General features: G+C 51.4%; 1 protein-coding gene across 1 annotated transcript; it reads left to right on the forward strand.

Moving 5' to 3' along the window:
• Positions 1 to 4,940: 4,940 nt before the first annotated feature.
• On the forward strand, positions 4,941 to 17,144 carry DDRGK1 (DDRGK domain containing 1). Its single transcript, XM_037051750.1, has 9 exons — positions 4,941 to 5,098; positions 6,237 to 6,440; positions 7,682 to 7,791; positions 8,044 to 8,145; positions 11,250 to 11,372; positions 11,744 to 11,782; positions 14,348 to 14,404; positions 14,935 to 14,983; positions 15,348 to 17,144. The coding sequence occupies exons 1-9, from the start codon at positions 5,008 to 5,010 to the stop codon at positions 15,512 to 15,514; spliced, it is 942 nt and encodes a 313-aa protein (XP_036907645.1). The 5' UTR covers positions 4,941 to 5,007; the 3' UTR covers positions 15,515 to 17,144.
• Positions 17,145 to 17,235: the final 91 nt, after the last annotated feature.

Raw genomic sequence — 17,235 nt, forward strand, 5'->3', positions numbered from 1 at the left:
GCATAGTCTAGCAGGAGTGTGTAACCTTTTGGTGTGTCTGGGCCACACTGGAAGAAGAGTTGTCTTGGATCACACATGAAATACATTGTGAGATGTAATCGCACACACACAACAAAAATCTCATGTTTTATGTAAATTCGCGATTTTGTGTTGGGCCGCGCAAGACTGGTTTTTTCACCCATCCCCCAGGCTTGGGACCTAAGTATTTTTTTTAAAGATTTTATTTATTTATCTTTAGAGTGGAAGGAGAGGGGGGAGAGAAACATCAATGTATGGTTGCCTTTCGTGAGTCCCCTGCTGGGAATTGGCCTGCAGGGAACTGGCCTGCAACCCAGGCATGTGCCCTGACTGGGAATTGAACCGTGATCCTCTGGTTCGCAGGCCTGTGCTCAATCCACTGAGCTACACCAGCAAGGGCCTGGGACTTAAGTATTTTGATTCCCTTGTCCCTCCAGCCTTTCAAATTCATCATCCCTTCTCCATACCCACTCTCAGTCAGATCTTTGCCTCCTGAATATAGCAAAGAACAATGTGCCCCAGCAGACCTACCTGGGTGACAGGCCTTGAACCACTGCTGACCCACCATTGGGCAAGTCACTTGTCTCCCTTCTGCAGTGACTCATTATAATTAGGGCAGATTCAGGGCCAGCTCTACTCCTGGTGTAGCAACTTCCTACAGAGGAGTATCAGTACTCTGGAGGTCTATCAGTACCTGGAAGAATTTGCCTAATGTTAATGACCTCTGATAATCTCTACTTTTTTTTTTAAGACCCCGGGATTCATCCTTAGGGACTATTTAAAATTTCATGCTCTCTAGCAAATTTCATTTGCTCAATGACCGTAGTGTTATTATTGCACAGGCTAAAAGGCATTGCTGTGTTCTGGGGCGGGTCCTAAAGTTCCCAGGTCAGTACCCTTTCCACACCGTGATTTGTGAAGCTCCATGGAGCTGATTTTGGAAGTAGTGCATCAGAATCAAGGAGTGGGTAGCCCTCTCTGTGTCATCTATTTTTCTTCATGAAATCATAGAGAACCCTCAGGGAGGTGGAGGGGCAGAGGGGGTTTCCCTGATCAAAGCTGACCTCCTGGCTGTGGAAAGCTTCAGCTACACCCTTATGCTAGAAGCTTGCCAGGGACTGGGTACAGGCATCTGGTGTACCACAGACAAGTAGTACCATGTGCTATGGTCAGTACAACGACCCTGGGAGTACTGGGTGCTGAGAGAACCACCTAGGTTGGGGTGGCTGACTAGTCACAGCTAGCTATGGGAGCTCACAAAGGGTTAATAAGCTGAGAGTATTGTGAATGGATATTCAGTATCAATAGATAGACCTCATTCTAAATCTGAAGGCTTTGGAGCCCAAGAGCTTGGGGGGAAAACAAAAGTTTGTGTATGTGTGATCTTTAGTCAGGACTCTTGGTTGCAAGTGTCAGAAAATCCTTTTAGGCAACAAAACCAAAAAAAATGCACTGATTAGTTCACTTAATTGTTGAGTCAACCTATAAAGAGACAGTCCAGTTCTTAGTTGCTCTAAACAGAAAGAAAGGAGATTGCATCATTCATTAATTCATTCAACAAACTATGCTAGAATTAAAATGTGTGAATTTTTACCCCCGTTAGTAAGGAATAGGACTAGAAATCTCGATAGAATTGCACTCTCCTCAATTGGGGAAACCCAGCCAAGCAAAGAAAGGTGATTCTTGCCCTCAAAGGAGCTTGTCAAGTCTTATCAGTTCTACCTCTGAAACAGTTCTCGAATTCTTTCCCATCTTTCCCATTTCCCAACCCCGACTGCTGTCTCCATAAATCCAATGCTGTTCTGTTCTCTGGACCAGGAAGATGGCTCTCCCTGCTGTTTCCCAACCCCTCCTGTCTGCCCATGAACCTTAATCAACATGCTTGGGGTCCAGGACTCAGAACTTGAGAACTGCAAATGAAAGGCAAAAAAACGGTATCTGAGGCAACAGGAAGAATTATCTCTATTGACAGTTTGTTTTGCTCTTCCAGGCAACATTCTGAGCTCATGCAAATTATGAAAATATGTAAAGTTAAATTTTTTTTAATTTATTCATTTTAGAGAGAGAAACATTGATTTGTTGTTCCACTTATTTATGCATTCATTGGTTGATTCGAGTATGTACACTGACTGAGGATTAAACCTGCAACCTTGGCTTACTGGAATTACTCTCTACCCAACTGAGACACTTGGCTAGGGCTACTTCACTTTTTTTTTCTTTTTTTCTTTGCTGATTATAGCAAAAGAGAAGGGGGAGGGGAGAGGAGAGACATTGATCAGTCACCTCCTGCATACGTCCCAACCAGAGCAGGTCCCTAGTTGATTGAACCCACAATCCAGACATATGCTCCAAATGGGAATTGGACCCAAAACCTTTTGGTGTATAGGACGATGGCCCCACCAACTGAGCTACCCAAGCAGGGCTAACTTGTACTTAAAAACTTTTCATTATGGAAATTTTCATATTTATACAAAAATGACAAACTTACAAGAAAAGAGAAAATAGTAGTATAATAAGCCCCCATAACCTAATTTTAACAATTATCAACATTAGCTATTTTAATGAAATCTATCCTGCCCAATTTGCTTGTTTAAAATTTAAAATATAAATTATGAAGTATTCCAAACTTACAGAAAATAATAAAATAGATGTTCAAGTTCCCACCATTCCAATTTAACAATGTGGTATTTAGTGGCTTTATTTTATTTTTTAGATTCTTAAAAATTTGTTTTTTAGAGAGGGGAAGGGAGGGAGAAAGAGAGGGAGAGAAACATCAGTGTGTGGTTGCCTCTCGCATGCTCCCTACTGGGGACCTGGCCCAAAACCCAGGCATGTGCCTTGACTGGGAATGGAACCCGCGACCCTTTGGTTTGCAGGTCGGTGCTCAATCCACTGAGTCACACCAGCCAGGGCTGTTTAGTGGTTTTAAAACATACATATATGTTGTCACACTGTACATAAGCATTTGTAACAATTTCTGCTTAATAGATATTAACATGTCATATTTTTTCAAATCTCCCCCCCCCCCGCCGCCATTTACACCATTGGTCCTGGAATCTTCACGTTATCACAAACACAAAAGGTTTCATACCACTCTAATAACAAATTCCCAGTAGTTATTTGCTTTTTAAAAAGCAAGTTTACATTCTGTCCCAGTTTTTTGTTTGTTTGTTCATTTTAGAATAAATGCCTTCATTACATGTGCTAAGACAGGAGGGATGAGGATTTATTTGCATTTTGGGTCTTGGTTTCCTCAGCTAGAGCTCCACCTCCTTGCCCTCCAGCACGTAGCCATCTGCTTGGCTGAATTGGCCTTGTCTTCGAGGGATGCACACAAGAAGCTGCCCTGCTGGAGACTGCTGATTTTGGCATTCTTTTCCTTTCACCATATTTCTTCTGAGTTTTCTTTGATCTTTCTTTGTTGAAAATCCCTTCCTCCTGAGGAGTCAGCTTGGTTCCCTTCTTGAGGCCCAGGCAGTGCCTAGTGGGAACCATACCACTATCGGTATGGTGTGCTGTCAATGAGCATGATGCAGTTCTTTGCCTCTTGGTAGGGCCCAGCTTGTTGTTGGATGCATGTAAGCAACATCCATAATCCTTGTTTTGTGCACACCACACTCCAAGCCCCAGGAGAAGTTGCCCACACGCAGCCTCAACGTTCAGTAGTTCTTGTTGCCTCCCCGAACGTGGGCTGTGTGTATGCGGTCAAGGCCAATCTTAACGAGGGCAGCAGGACACCCCAGCACATATTTTTGCTTCTTGTGGGTAGGGCTTTCTCTTGCCTTTGGTCTTGTGGCACTTGTGCCATTTGTTCTGAGAAATGCCCATGGCTTGGCGCCGGCTAGAAAGAGCTTATGCACAGTTTCTTTGAAAACAACTTTACTAAAGAATAACTTGTCCCCAGCTTTCTGTATAGATTCTTAAGAATTAAAGGGAAATTTAAATTCCCTGTGGGTAATTTGCAAGAGCTCACTATGGGAAACTGGATCACTAATTTTTGTACAACTTAATAAAGCTAATTTTACTTTAAAATATGTATAAAATTGGCAGGTCTGAGTACAAAAATATATCACTATTTAAATGGAAGATTTGGTCTCTTCCCCTCACTCTTTTAACAAAATCAAGGCACAGATACAAACGTACCTCTGCCCTTAACCTCATCCATCGTCTTCTCTCCCCAAAGGTAATCATTACCCTGAAGTTGGTGCGCATTATTCCCAAGTATCTTTTTTAAAAATATTTTATTTATTTATCTTTAGAGGAGAAGGGAAGGAGAGAAGGAGAGAAATATCAATGTATGGTTGCCTCTTGTGAGTTCCCTGCTGGGAACTGGCCTGCAACCGAGGCATGTGCCCTGACTGGGAATCGAACCGCTATCATTTGGTTCGCAGGCCCCCACTCAACCCACTCAGCTACACCAGCCAGGGCCCCAAGTATCTTTTTGTATTTTTTCCATATAGTGTATAGGTTTCCACAAACACTATATGATATTGTTCAGTGCCTTAAGGACATATATTAGTATTGTCCACTGCATATAACCGTTTGTAATCATTTCTACTTAAAGTATTTTATGCCCCCCCAAATTATTATTTTTTTTAAATTTTATTTATTTATTTATCTTTAGAGGGGAAGGAGAGAGGGAGAGAAACATCAATGTATGGTTGCCTTTTTTGTGCATCCCCTGCTGGTAGTTAGCCTGCAAGGAACCGGCCTGCAACCCAGGCATGTGCCCTGACTGGGAATCGAACCGTGATCGTCTGGTTCGCAGGCGCGCGCTCAATCCACTGAGCTACACCAGCCAGGGCCCCCCCAAATTATTTTAAAATAAAAAAATTAAGGTCTCTGTGAAACGTGCGGCCTGGGCGGGGCCCAGAGTAGTGGGCGGGGCCTAGAATGGGAAACGGGAGGGGTCGTATGGGCGTTGGGCGGGGCTTGGCAGATTCCCGACTTGAGGGTGGACGCGCAGGTCCCCACCTGGAAGCCGTGGCCATGGTGGCCCCGGTGGTGTACCTGGTGGCGGCGGCTCTGCTCGTCGGCCTTATCTTCTTCCTGACTCGCAGACGGGGCCAAGCGGGAGTAGGTAAGATGCCGCGGCGCCAGGGCCCGTGGGGACTCGTTCTCTGACTTCCAGAGCCTTAGTAGGCCCTGGCGCCGCGGCTGCTGCGCATGCGCCGGCACTTTCGGCAGCGCTGACGGGGATCTAGGCGCCCAGCTGAGCTCCAGTGCTTGCGTGAAGGGGACCGGCTGGGAGCAGCAGCAGCAGTGCTGGAACCAGCACACGGCGTAGCTGCGTCCCTACACCTTCCTCCTGGTCCCGAAATAAAGCCTCGCCCCATCCCTGTCCCTGCCTCCTGACACTGCAGACCTACACGCCCAGAGAGGCTAGGCCCTGGCTGACACACGCTGCCATCTCTCAATGGGGCAATTCCCCTCTGAGCCCGTTGGAGAAATCGCAGGAGTTTCCATTCCTCTCCGACTGACTCCGGAGCCAAGAAGGGGGGCACTAGAGTATTCTCTGCCTGGAGAAAGCATGAGGCAGTGGAGAGAGCATGAGGCAGCTCCCAGGGAACTGCCTGAAGCTCTCTCCACTCAAGGGGACACCCACGCACCCTCCTCCCTGTTCTGCACCCTGATCAGAAGCCCATGTCATTCATCGGCCAGAGCATAGGACAGACACACCTGTTATTCCCCACCCCCCTTTTCTTGTCAGCGTATGGCTGTGTGTTTAATGTGTCTCCCCCTCTCTGGGCCCATAAGCTACTTCAGAGCACCTGCATGCTCTCAGAGGAGGAGAGGGAAACTGACATGAAACAGATAGCTAGCAAATCTTCCTGGGAGGAAAGACAGCCCATAAGTGAGCTCTCTGGTTGCGATGCCAGATAAAACCATGGCAGGTGGTGTTAGGCAAGAAACAAATGCAGTCCTGCAGTGGGCATTTGGGTGAGGTCCAGAGTGGTCAGAGTGGGCTTCCTGAAGGAGGTAGAGCTTCAGCTCCATCTTGCTCCATCAAGGTGGTAATCTCCTGGTGAGCCAGAGAAAGGTGGGACCTTGAAGGGAAAGGTCCCAGCCAGGGACAGGCAGGAGGGAAAGGGTGATCTTGCTGCATAGGACCAAAGTGTGAGTCTGGGTTGTAAAGGCCCCAGTGGTCTGAGAAGTTGGGATTTGTGCTGGAGGAAATGGGCTACTGTACAGCATTATGGTTCCTCTCTTCCCTACAGCCAGCGGAGGAGAGACACTGCACAATGAAGAGCCAGTAACAGCAAGCCGAGTGGCCCAGCCTCGGTCCCTGGAGCCTGAGGAGCAGAGGGCTGGGGGTAGACCCCGGCGCCGCAGGGACCTGGGTAGTCGCCTGCAGGCCCAGCGTCAAGCCCAGCGATTGGCTAGGTCTGAGGTGGATGAGAATGAGGAGGAAGTTGTCCCAGGTGAGCCGGGCCACATCCTAGAGGGGAAGAGAACTGACTAAGGGGGTGAGAGGACCCCAAAAGCTGGGTGGAAGAGTAGGGTGTGAGGCCACAGTATGGGAGGGATGCTTGGGAGCCATAGGATGGGGTATGGCCAGGCTTGGGAACTGGCTTTTAGTCCTAGGAACCAGAAGTTCTGGATCCTGACCCCTATTCCATTGAACTAACACCCTCTTCCTTTGTCTGCATTCTCGAAGTCCAAGCAGGAGGGCAGGGGTCTTTAAATTGACCAAGAGAGTCCCTCAGTTCACTCGTTGTACCCCAGCACTCTTCCTGGCGTGGGCGCACTCATTCCCTGAGGGCCTCACCCCAGGGCCAGAGTTCCTGGCTGAGAGTTTCTGCAGTCTGGAGTGCGGTTGCTATAACCCAAGACGAAGGGTTTGAGGATAGAGATATTCTTTTGACAGAGGCCTGTATATCCCTGGTACTGGGAGACCAACCGAGCCCTTGGGATTATAGGAAGGAACATCTCTTCTCCAGTGCTCCACAGCTGTCTTGAGCCTGAGGAGGGGACATTTAGGTCTTTTGTCCCTGTATCCTCGGAAATTAGCTCCTTTGGCTCAAAAAAGAGGCCCTCTGTTGCACCATCCCTCCTGTCTCAGACTTGAGTCTAACGTTGTTGCTGCTCAGGAATCAGCGGGTCTTTACCTTTCAGCGTTTTTGGCCCTGGGGTAATCCTGGGGTTTGGGTCGTCTTTGCCTTGGGTCTGGTGGGTCGAAGGGATAACCCTGGCCAGGGGCTGAGCACAGAACCCTCAGCAGTGAGAATGATTTGAGATTTGAGGCAGGTTGGGAGGCAGTTTTGGGGATAAATTTCCCCTAGGGCTATTCTTCCCTGGAGCTTTGGCTCAGAGACTGAAAACAGAACTCGGCAAAGCCCAGGCAGTCCTATCTGAGATTCGCAGACATTTAGCTATTGGAACCTGATGCCTTCCTCTACAGCTATGCAGCATGTAAAGTTATCATCTCCTCTCTTGCCCCGTGGACCCCTCACCCCACCACCACCTCTAACACATGCACACCCAGGGTTTGAATTTCTGCATTCATGTCTGATGCCTCTGGAGGGCAGAGCCGGGCTGATGGCATTTGCAGGTGGGTGGAAGGGGAATCACTCACGAGGACAGGGACAAAGGGTAGGGTGGACCCATCATCATTGGTCCTGTCTAGCCAGGACCTGAAGTGTCTTTCTCTGACCACACTCAGCCCATGAGGAAGAAAGTGAGAAGCCAGCAGAAACTCACCTGTCAGGGAAGATTGGAGCCAAGAAACTCCGGAAGCTGGAGGAGAAACAAGCACGAAAAGCCCAGCGTGAGGCAAGCAGGAGGAGTGGGGAGCAGCTCCGGGAAGTGGGAAAGGCCCTGCCTTCCCTGTCCTGTATGGCAGACCCTTGCCTTAAGGCTCTTTGCATGCTGGGCTGGTGTTTGCTGCTTCCCTAGCTTTGTCTCCTGCAGCCGTGGTTGGTGGCCTGCCCCAGGCACTGCCTGTTGCCTGCCCCTGGCCTGTTTGGGAGGTGGGCAAGCTCTAGCTGGGGGTAGGGATGTGCCGCTATGAAGGCCTCTCTCCAGGCAGAGGAAGCTGAGCGTGAGGAGCGGAAGCGCCTTGAGTCCCAGCGTGAGGCAGAGTGGAAGAAGGAGGAGGAGCGGCTTCGACTGGAGGAGGAACAGAAGGTAAGGTGGACCCTGGATCCTGACTTCTGACACCTGACCGGGCAGCCTTGTTTCCCATTCAGCTCCCAACTCCTCCAACCCAGAAGATGGGCCATAGACCAGGTGCAGGGGCAGGCCCTGGTTTACTTGGTCCCCGGGCTCTCGGTGCAACCTGTGCAACTGAAAAGCAGAGCCTGAGGTGAGAGTTTTTATGCATGTGATGTATCGAACATCCCTGGAGTACTTGAAGAACATTGGGATGGTGAGAGTGGCCAGAGTGCGGTAAGCAAGGAGAGGGGTCAAAGAGGTAACCGGGGTCTGGATCCTGAGGGCCTTGAGGCTATTATGGGCCATTGTGAGAGATGGTGGACTCTACTGGAGCCTGGTCCTCTTTAGGGCCAGGCATAGAGGAGATGCTCAGGGTTGGGGGCCACTGCAATCAAAGTGGTTAATGAGCATTTGTTTGCCGGATACTTCCTTCCATCTGAGAACCAGGTGCCCAAGAAAGGGATTATCACAAAGATGTGATGTGATCTAGGGCAAGAGCCAGGGCTGCCCAGCTGGGAAGACCCCATGGCTTGGTGCCTTTGGCTCTGGCTGGCCTTGTTGTTCCAGGGTTGGACGGTGGAAGGCCTGACTCTGGGTGCTGCAGCAGGTGGACCAGAACACAGCAGAGAAAGGCATTAGAGGGTTTTTCACCTTTATGAGTATTGGCTCTGCCTAATGCACCTTCAGTATCCTGGGGCTCTTCTCCCCTCACTCAGATTCCTCCATTATTAACATCTTACCTTTTCGTGGCATATTTCCCACAACTAATACAGATGCATTATCATTAAGTAAACCCCACAGATTTTTCAGATTTTATTAGTTTCCCCTCCAATATCCTCCTTTTTTAAAATTAAATTTTTAAAAATTGATTTGAGAGAGAGAAAAACATCAGTTTGTTGTTTCACTTATTTATGCATTCACTGGCTGATTTCTGTATGTGCCCTGACTGGGGATTCAACCCACAACCTTGGTGTATTAGGACGATGCTCTAGCCAACTGAGCTACCCAGCCAGAGCCCCAATATCCTTTCTCTTTTCCAGGATACCACATTCCACTTAGTTGTCATGTCTTCTTGGGCTCCTCTGGGTTGTGACAGTTTCTCAGACTTTCCTTGCTTTTGATGATATTGAGTGTTTTGAGGAGTACTGGGAAAGTACTGTGTTTTGCTGTGTATGATGTGCTCCCATGTATAATGTGCACCCACGTTTTTGGCCCAAACTTTCAGGGGGAAAAATCATTCATTTTAATCTTTTAATTCAGTTATTTATTTATTTACTTACTTATTTTTAGAAACAAAACCGATTATTATATTCCAAGGTATTGTTTTATATATGGATATTATTATTGTTTTGTACAGTTATACTTCTAACACATAATCATAAATAAAATAACTAAAAACATTTATATAGATACGTAATTAGTACTACCCATATATAATGCACATCCTTATTTTTCCCTCAAAAATTTGGGCAAAAAAGTGCACATTATAAGTGACAAAATATGGTCTTTTGTAGAACGTTTCTCAATTTGTGTTTGGCTGATGTTTTTCTCCTGGTTAGACTGGGTTATGGGTTTCCGGGAGGAAGACCACACGTGAAGTGCCATCTTCACCAGAGCGTATCAGTGGTGCCTGTTACCAACTTGACTTGTCCGATGTGGTGTTAACCTAGATCACCCAGGGCGTTTGCCCATTTCTCCGTCGTAATGTTACTCCCCGCTTCCCACGCTTCTTCAGGAACCAGTCACTGTGCACAGCCCACGCTTCAGGGCTGGGGAGTCAGGCTCTACCTCCTTGAGGGGAGAGCATTTCCGGAAGTATTTGGAATTCTTTTGTGCAGAAGATATGTCCTTTTTTCTCTGTTTATATATTCAGTGATTTGTTTTCATCCACATGGACTTATGACTATTTATTTTGTACTTTGTCTTATAATCCAACATTGCTTTATCCCGTTGCTGAAATTGCTCCAACCTGGGCCACGAGTGGCTCCTTTAGCTGGCTCCTGTGTACCTGTGACATTTTCTCATTGTTTTCTCACTGTTGGCACTGCAAGATGCTCTGGCTCATCCTGTATATTCTCTGCCCCAGCTTGAGCTTCATGTTGTAAAAATATCTTTCTGAGAGCTCTGGAAAATGGGTTGGGTTGGGTTGGGGGAGGTTGCTGCACGACATGGTGGTGGTGATGGAGCGGCACAGGTGGACCAAGAAGCTTTCTGCAAGTTAAAGAAGGAAGTGGCACATGGGGCCTCGTTTCTGACTGGGGCAGCTGGCCAGGTGGCTGTGTGACTCACTGAGCCTGAGACTCGGGAGGAAGACCAGACATATGGGGAGTAGATCACAGGGTCTTTCTGGAACATAATTCAGTCCGAGGTGCCTGTGTGATGGCCCAGTGGGTGTGTCACGTGGGCAGTTGTGTGCCTGGGAGTAGAGATTGGGGTGGGGATACAGCCGTGGCGGTCACTGGCGAGGAGATGGTCGTTGATGGAGAGAGAGCAGAAGAGGGAGAAGGGATGGGGCTGAGTGATGGAAGAGGCGGAAAGAATGGCCCCAGGAGCTGGAGGAAGTTCGGGAGATGGTGGAGTCTGGAAGCCAAGGGAAGGAAGAGGGAGTGGTCAGCTCTGCCCAGTGCCACTGAGAGGACAGGGGTGTGAGGCCCGATGGTTGTCCCTTGGATTGGGTGGATCCAGAGCATGCGTGAGGCGGCAGCAGGGGTTGTTCCAGAGGAGCTGGGTCTGCAGGCCGGAGGGGGAATGGGTGCCCAGTGAGGGAATGGGGCATGGGTGTTTGTTTGAACATGGGGGAACGGGGGGGTGACTAGAGGATGCTGTAGGTGGGATTATGGCAGGGCTTCAAGGAGAGGGAGAACATTTGTCTGGGAGGTGGTGGAACTGATGAGAAGTGGAGCCCCTGCCTTCTGTTCAGTTTGGAGGCCAGAGGGATGGATTTTCAGAGGCACTCTGTCCCTGAGAAACGGCTGAGCTGTATGACCTGGTGCCCTGCTGGGGCAGCAAGGACCAGTACAGGGATGGGGTGGGCACCTGTGCCCAGATACCTGACTCTTGCCCACTCTTGTCCACAGGAGGAGGAGGAGAGGAAATCCCGGGAGGAGCAGGCCCAGCGGGAGCACGAGGAGTACCTGAAACTGAAGGAGGCCTTCGTGGTGGAGGAGGAGGGTGTGGGCGAGACCATGACCGAGGAGCAGGTGGGCCTGCCACTCCTACGAAACCCTCCCTGCCCCCACCAAGGCGGGCCTGTGGCAGACCCAGGGCTGGCCATTGCATCCCGGACACCCTGCTGCTCCTCACCCACCTCCCCAGTCAGGCCGTGAGAGATGGGTGGGCGTGATGGCCAGCAGGCCCTTGCCTTGAGAGGCCTTGTCCTTAGAAGAAGTGCCTCCAAAACCCTCATCGTGGGAGGCCATGCTGCTTTCCGGGGCAGGTGGCACGTGCAGATGGCTGGGCGGCACAGAAGCAGGCACACAGGCAGGCGGCCCTCAGCTGGGTAGGGGGGTGGGCACCAGCCACTGCAGCCTCTGCAAGGGGCGCACTCACACTGGTTTCTCTGCTCATCTAGTCCCACAGCTTCCTGACCGAGTTCATCAACTACATTAAGGTAAGAAGCCAAAGAGCAGGTCCTGGCATCAGCTTCCTACTGTGCATGAGTGTGTGTGTGTGTGTGTGTGTGAGTGTGTGAGAGAGAGAGAGAGAGACACACACACACACACATACACAGAAGTGTTCCCCTCAGGGCCTAGAGAGAGCAGACCCGAGTGGGGGCTGCAGGAGTTCCATTCAAGGTCATGCAGGAGTGGGCAGCAGGACCAAGAGCGGCTTAACTGCTGGGCTCCTGGCCAGGGGAGCCTTCTCCTGACCCCGACAGCGGAGAAGGGCCTGGGTCCACGTGGGAGGTGTGAGCCTTTGATCCCTGCCTCACACTTGGGGTGTGACAGTTCTCCCATTCTTCAGACCCCACGCTCAGTGAGTCACTGTATTTTCAAGTTTCTTCACATGTGTTTTCTGTCAGTTTTGTCACACGGAAGCTCCACTTGACTGGGGCCCCACACGTGGCATCCCCTGCCGTGCGTTCCTGACCGGGGACTCGGGTCTTGGGGACTGAGGGGGAGACAGTGCTTTCTTTGGGGTTGGAGGGCGGGTGGCAGGTGTGTCCCCTTCTGTCTGCCGGCCACCCTGGCGCTGCTCCTGGTTGCATAAGCACAAGCCCTGTCCTGCTCCGCTGTGCTGCTAAGCAACTTCTCGTCTCCCACGAAGGATGCGAGAGGTTTGCAAGTGCAGCTCAGAGGTGCAGAGGCGGCTGAGGGAACGAGTACAGAGGTAGCGCGGGTGGGGGCGAGACTAAGGGTGCCAAGGAGCCAGGGCTTGCGTAATCCTCTTCCCACCTCCTGAAAGAGAGCAGGGTTGAGGTGCCTCCCAGCGACCAGGGGCTGGGCTCACAGCCCAAGAGGAAGAAAGCTTCTCAGGCTGTGTCTGTTCCCCAGGACGGAGCCCGTTCTCCCGCCTGGCGCACGGGAGTGAGGGCTGCAGCCTGGGCAGGACCTCTCACTTCCCTGCTGCTGGTTGGAACTTTCTGTCCCCATCCACCCAGTGGGCAGCACCATGGTCCTGTGCATTTCCTCCAGGAAGCCCTCCATCAGCTTTAGCCCCCACTATCTTCTACAGCCACCTGAGAAAAGGCCCCTTCCTTTCAATGGCTCTTGGGGGAGCCATTTTCTGGTGGTTCTCCAAAGTCTTCTGGACCTTAGAGGTCTTTCCAGCTTGCCCTGTCTGATTTTCCCAGAGCTCCTGTCTGCAGGGAGAAGGGGGGCTTCCAAAATACAGCCACCCACCTTCCTGGCTCCAAGGGGGTGGGCCGTTTTATTTTGGGATTTCAGAGCTGGTGGCACATTTCTGTGCCCAGCATAGTTTATGTGAGGCATAGGTCTGACTTGTTCTTGTCGGTCTGTCCACTCTGTTCTGATAAAGGCTAGGTTGGTTGGTTGGTTTTTCCAAGCACATTTTGGCCCCAGCACCCCCCATACTGGGTGTATGGGAACCATCTAGGGGGACTTCTTCCTCCCACTCCAAGCTGCTTCTGAGAGCCCAGCACCTACATTGTGGGTGGAGGCCAGCTGGCCAGGTCACCTTGGGCTCGCCCATTCCCTGGTCCAACGGCTGCCCGCTTGCCTCCCTGCCTGCACATTCTGTTTGGCATTTAGCATAGTCACATGCCATCTCAGCCCAGGAGGTGTCACCATGTCACTCCTCCCCCGGCTCATTTGCTGTGAAAGAATCACGGAACATAAAAGACTGCCTTCTTTCGAGCCGCATGCTGTCTGTAGGGGAGGCAGGGCAGATGCAGGCGTAGGACCCAGCCTTGGGCCCTCAGCTGCATCCCCGGACTAAAGTTTCTGCTGAGGGTTTGAGGGAAGCCCATGGAAAATGGCTGTGCACGGAAAGCTCTGAGAGTGTGAGCAACTGTCATTTTAAGAGTGGGCCCGGCGCCTCGGGTGGTGTGAAGAGGATGGTAAAAAGGAGTGTGGAGATTTCCGGGTCTGGGGCAGTAAGCAAAAGCAAGGTGGGAGGGAGCCATACTGCCTCTATGGAGACCCCCGCTTATCGGGGCCTTTAATGTGCACTTTCCTCATCCACATCCTTACCTGCCTGACCGCGAGCTGGAGGCAGAAGCTGTGTTTTGGTCACCGTTGTGTACCCCATATCTTCTCAGTGCATTGTCCTGGCAGGTCCTCAACCAACACAAATTCTGGTGACAGTTTTTTAAAATAGCTTTCAGTGACATCCCTTCCCTTCGTCTTATGGTGCTTCCCCTTCCAACCTGTCCACGATGTTAAAAACACACAGCCAGCTACAGAGGGGAAGGGGCAGCTGTGCTTGGCTATCCCCATGTGTGTCTGTGTCAGTGTGGTCCCCAGTCCCGGATGGGGCCTGTGGCCAGGTGGTGTCAGTCAGATACCTCCCCATAAGCAGGGGAAGGAGAGTTTATGAGTGTGCGTGTCTCTGTATATGGGTGGTTGGCAGTGTGCGAAGGGACCAAGGCTCTTCCATGGGAATCTGTGGTGTTACCCAGCCCCCCAAAGCAGATCAGATCAGAACGCAAACCTCAGTTTGTGCTGAGAGGGATCTGCCCACTCAGCCTGTCTCCTTTTTCTCCCTGTCTTTATAGCAGTCCAAGGTTGTGCTCTTGGAAGACCTGGCTTCCCAGGTGGGCCTGCGGACTCAGGTAAGCCCTGCAAGGTGGCCTTTTGTTTGGGGTGTGGCCATGGGGTCTGTGTGGCTGTCAGAGGGGCCTGTGCTAAAGATGGAGGGTTTTAATGCCCCCTCTACCCTGCCCCGACCCAGGTGGGAGCAGAGAGTAGGACTCACAGCATTCCCAGAATCCTGCCTCTCTGCTACATGGAAGAACAGGCAGGGGAGGAAAGAAAAAGTCCCATCTCTCCAGCAGCCCCTGTAACCAACACAGCCAAACTCCAGTTACCTTGACAACTCTTGCAAACAAGCTGCACCAGCCTTCATGGCCAAATGTCACTGCTGCTCCTCTTCTGGTTGGAAAAGTGCCTCTCCCGGGGGTCTTGCAGAGCCCCGGAGCCAGAGCCGCTTCTCCCTTTCTCCCCTCCGGAGAAGCACAGAGTCACGTTGGGTGGGGGAGCAGCCGTGGGAACGGGGAGATTTGGCTGTGGTGGCATGGACGTTGCATGTGCCTTTTCCGGGGATGACAGTGCCTCTCTGCTCTGAGAATTGTTCTCCTCACAGGACACCATAAACCGCATTCAGGACCTGCTGGCCGAGGGGACTCTGACAGGTGAGACGGTGAGACTCAATCACTGCAGGCCTTGGCCTTGGGGAGTATCTAGCCACAGGGGGCTCCAGGGTCTTGCTGCAGGGGCAGAATCATAACGGAGGGTGGGGGGAATCCTGTGTTCTGAGGGACACTGAGCAGGGGGACACAGTTACAAGGAGGACATGCCAAAGCCTAGGTATGGCTCAGGGTGACCGGGATAGGCACAAAGCCTGATCTGACACCTAGCCAGGGTTGAATGCAGCCAGAAAAGGCCACGAACACCTGTAGGGCTCAGAGCCAGTTGTGAAGGGGTGGGAGGGCCCTCTCAGCCCAGATGGGGAGGGCCTAGAAGACTCAGCTCCACAACCTGTGTGTGTCCCCACAGGTGTGATTGACGACAGGGGCAAGTTCATCTACATTACCCCGGAGGAGCTGGCTGCTGTGGCTAACTTCATCCGGCAGCGGGGCCGGGTGTCCATCACCGAGCTTGCCCAGGCTAGCAACTCCCTCATCTCCTGGGGCCAGGAGCCCCCTGCCCAGGCCCCAGCCTGACCTAGCCCATCTCTCTTGGACTCAGAGCCTGGACAGCCTACCTGACCATATATCTTTATTCCTGGCCACCATCCTAGGGCAGTGGTGGGGCGTGGCCGGGCAGTTCTAGATTAAAGGCCTGTGAGTACTGCTGAGCTTGGTGTGGCTTGGTGTGGCAGAAGGCCTGGCCTGGGATCCCCGGTGAGCAGGCGAATCTAAGCCTCGGAATGTATAGTGCAGTAGGAGGTGGGGGTCAGGGGGAGGGTGGAATATCCTAATGAAGCAAATGGAAGTTTCCTTTTTATCAAGTATTCATTTATTTATTTTAAAAAATACTGGGCATTTACTAAGTTCCTTCATACCCTGCAAGCTAGGCTCCCAAGGCCTGGAGAAAGTCTTTCTCTCCTTCCTTCCCTCTTCCCAGAGCAAAAGTGAGGAACCTCTTAGGCCATGTCTCCCCTAACTGGAGGGGGAGGTCTCACCATTTTTATATGGACTCCAGAGCCCTAAGGAAGCCTGAGAGCCCTTAGGGAGAGAGTTAATGAGCACGCCAGGGGGAGAGTCTTAGGGAACTTCAGCCTTTAAGACAGGGGAAGGGAGGTCATGGAGGGCGAGAGGCTGGGCCAGATGAAAGGACGGGGGTCCTGCTGGACCTGGACAGAATTATGCTGTGCAGGGGCGTCGCTTCACACAGCACATCACATGAATTCTGCTCTACATTTTTGACACAAAGTCTAAATGGTGTGGGTGATTCCACCCACTAGTGGGTGTGAGGACCATATGCTCGGGAGTGGGTGTGAGATGGGAGATATGTGTCTGCTGTAGGGTCAGTCACTCTGGGTCCTGCAGGCTGGTCGTGGCATGAGCGTGCTGCTGCGCTGAGAGTGAGGCATGTGCCTGACTGTGTATTCCTTAGGCAAGGTGGCCCCTAAACATAAACACCTACTTCTGATGCCTGGTGGTGGAGGCATCAGCTCTCTTTCTGGCGCAGGAGGAAGTTCTACAGCAAGGACATCAGGCTCCAGGGCGGGGCCTTCCTGAGGTGTTGTCAAGGGTGATTTTCACTCATTTAGCGTCAGAGCATTAACTGGCACACCTAAGTTCCAAATGTGGTGTAACTGCTACTTCTGTCGGCAGCAGGCCTTGGAGTCATCCAGAGCTAGGAAGGGCCACCTGCATTGTTTGGAAATCTGGGAGCCCACAATCTAGTGGGAGAGGGAAGGAACAGATGTAGGTACCTGCGGCAGAAACAAACTTCTGAGGGGAGGAGAGATGACTTGCAGTGAGAGCAGTGGTTCTACGCCCTGTTTGCTCAGAAGTGTCGCATGGGGGTTGTCAGCAGCCCCCACCAGACCGCACCTCAGACTCGTTCACATCGACTCTCTGGGGTGGAACCCAGCCAGGGGGCATCACTGGGAGATTCAACGTGCAGCCATGGTTGAGAGCCAGTGAAGGAGGCGGGGTGGGGTGCAGAGGCAGGCCGTAAGGTTGCGAGTAATTAAAATCCCCACTGGAAGGGCCTTCTTACAGACCAAGACAGCGGCTGCACTCCACAGGTCTCTTCCATCCCTTCCCTCAGCTGTCCTCGGCCACTGCCGTCCAGGTAGCGAGACGGTTATGACAGCCCCATCAGGACACTTCCCACAGTCCAGGAGTGGGGAAAAAGGCACATGGATTCCTCACGTGCCCTAAGATTTTGCATGTCCCAGGAGCTTAGCATGGAGGCAAAAACCTATAACCCT

This window comes from Sturnira hondurensis, unplaced genomic scaffold, assembly GCF_014824575.4.
Source record: "Sturnira hondurensis isolate 20B ecotype Veracruz unplaced genomic scaffold, ASM1482457v3 Scaffold0007401, whole genome shotgun sequence".
NCBI lineage: Eukaryota > Metazoa > Chordata > Mammalia > Chiroptera > Phyllostomidae > Sturnira > Sturnira hondurensis.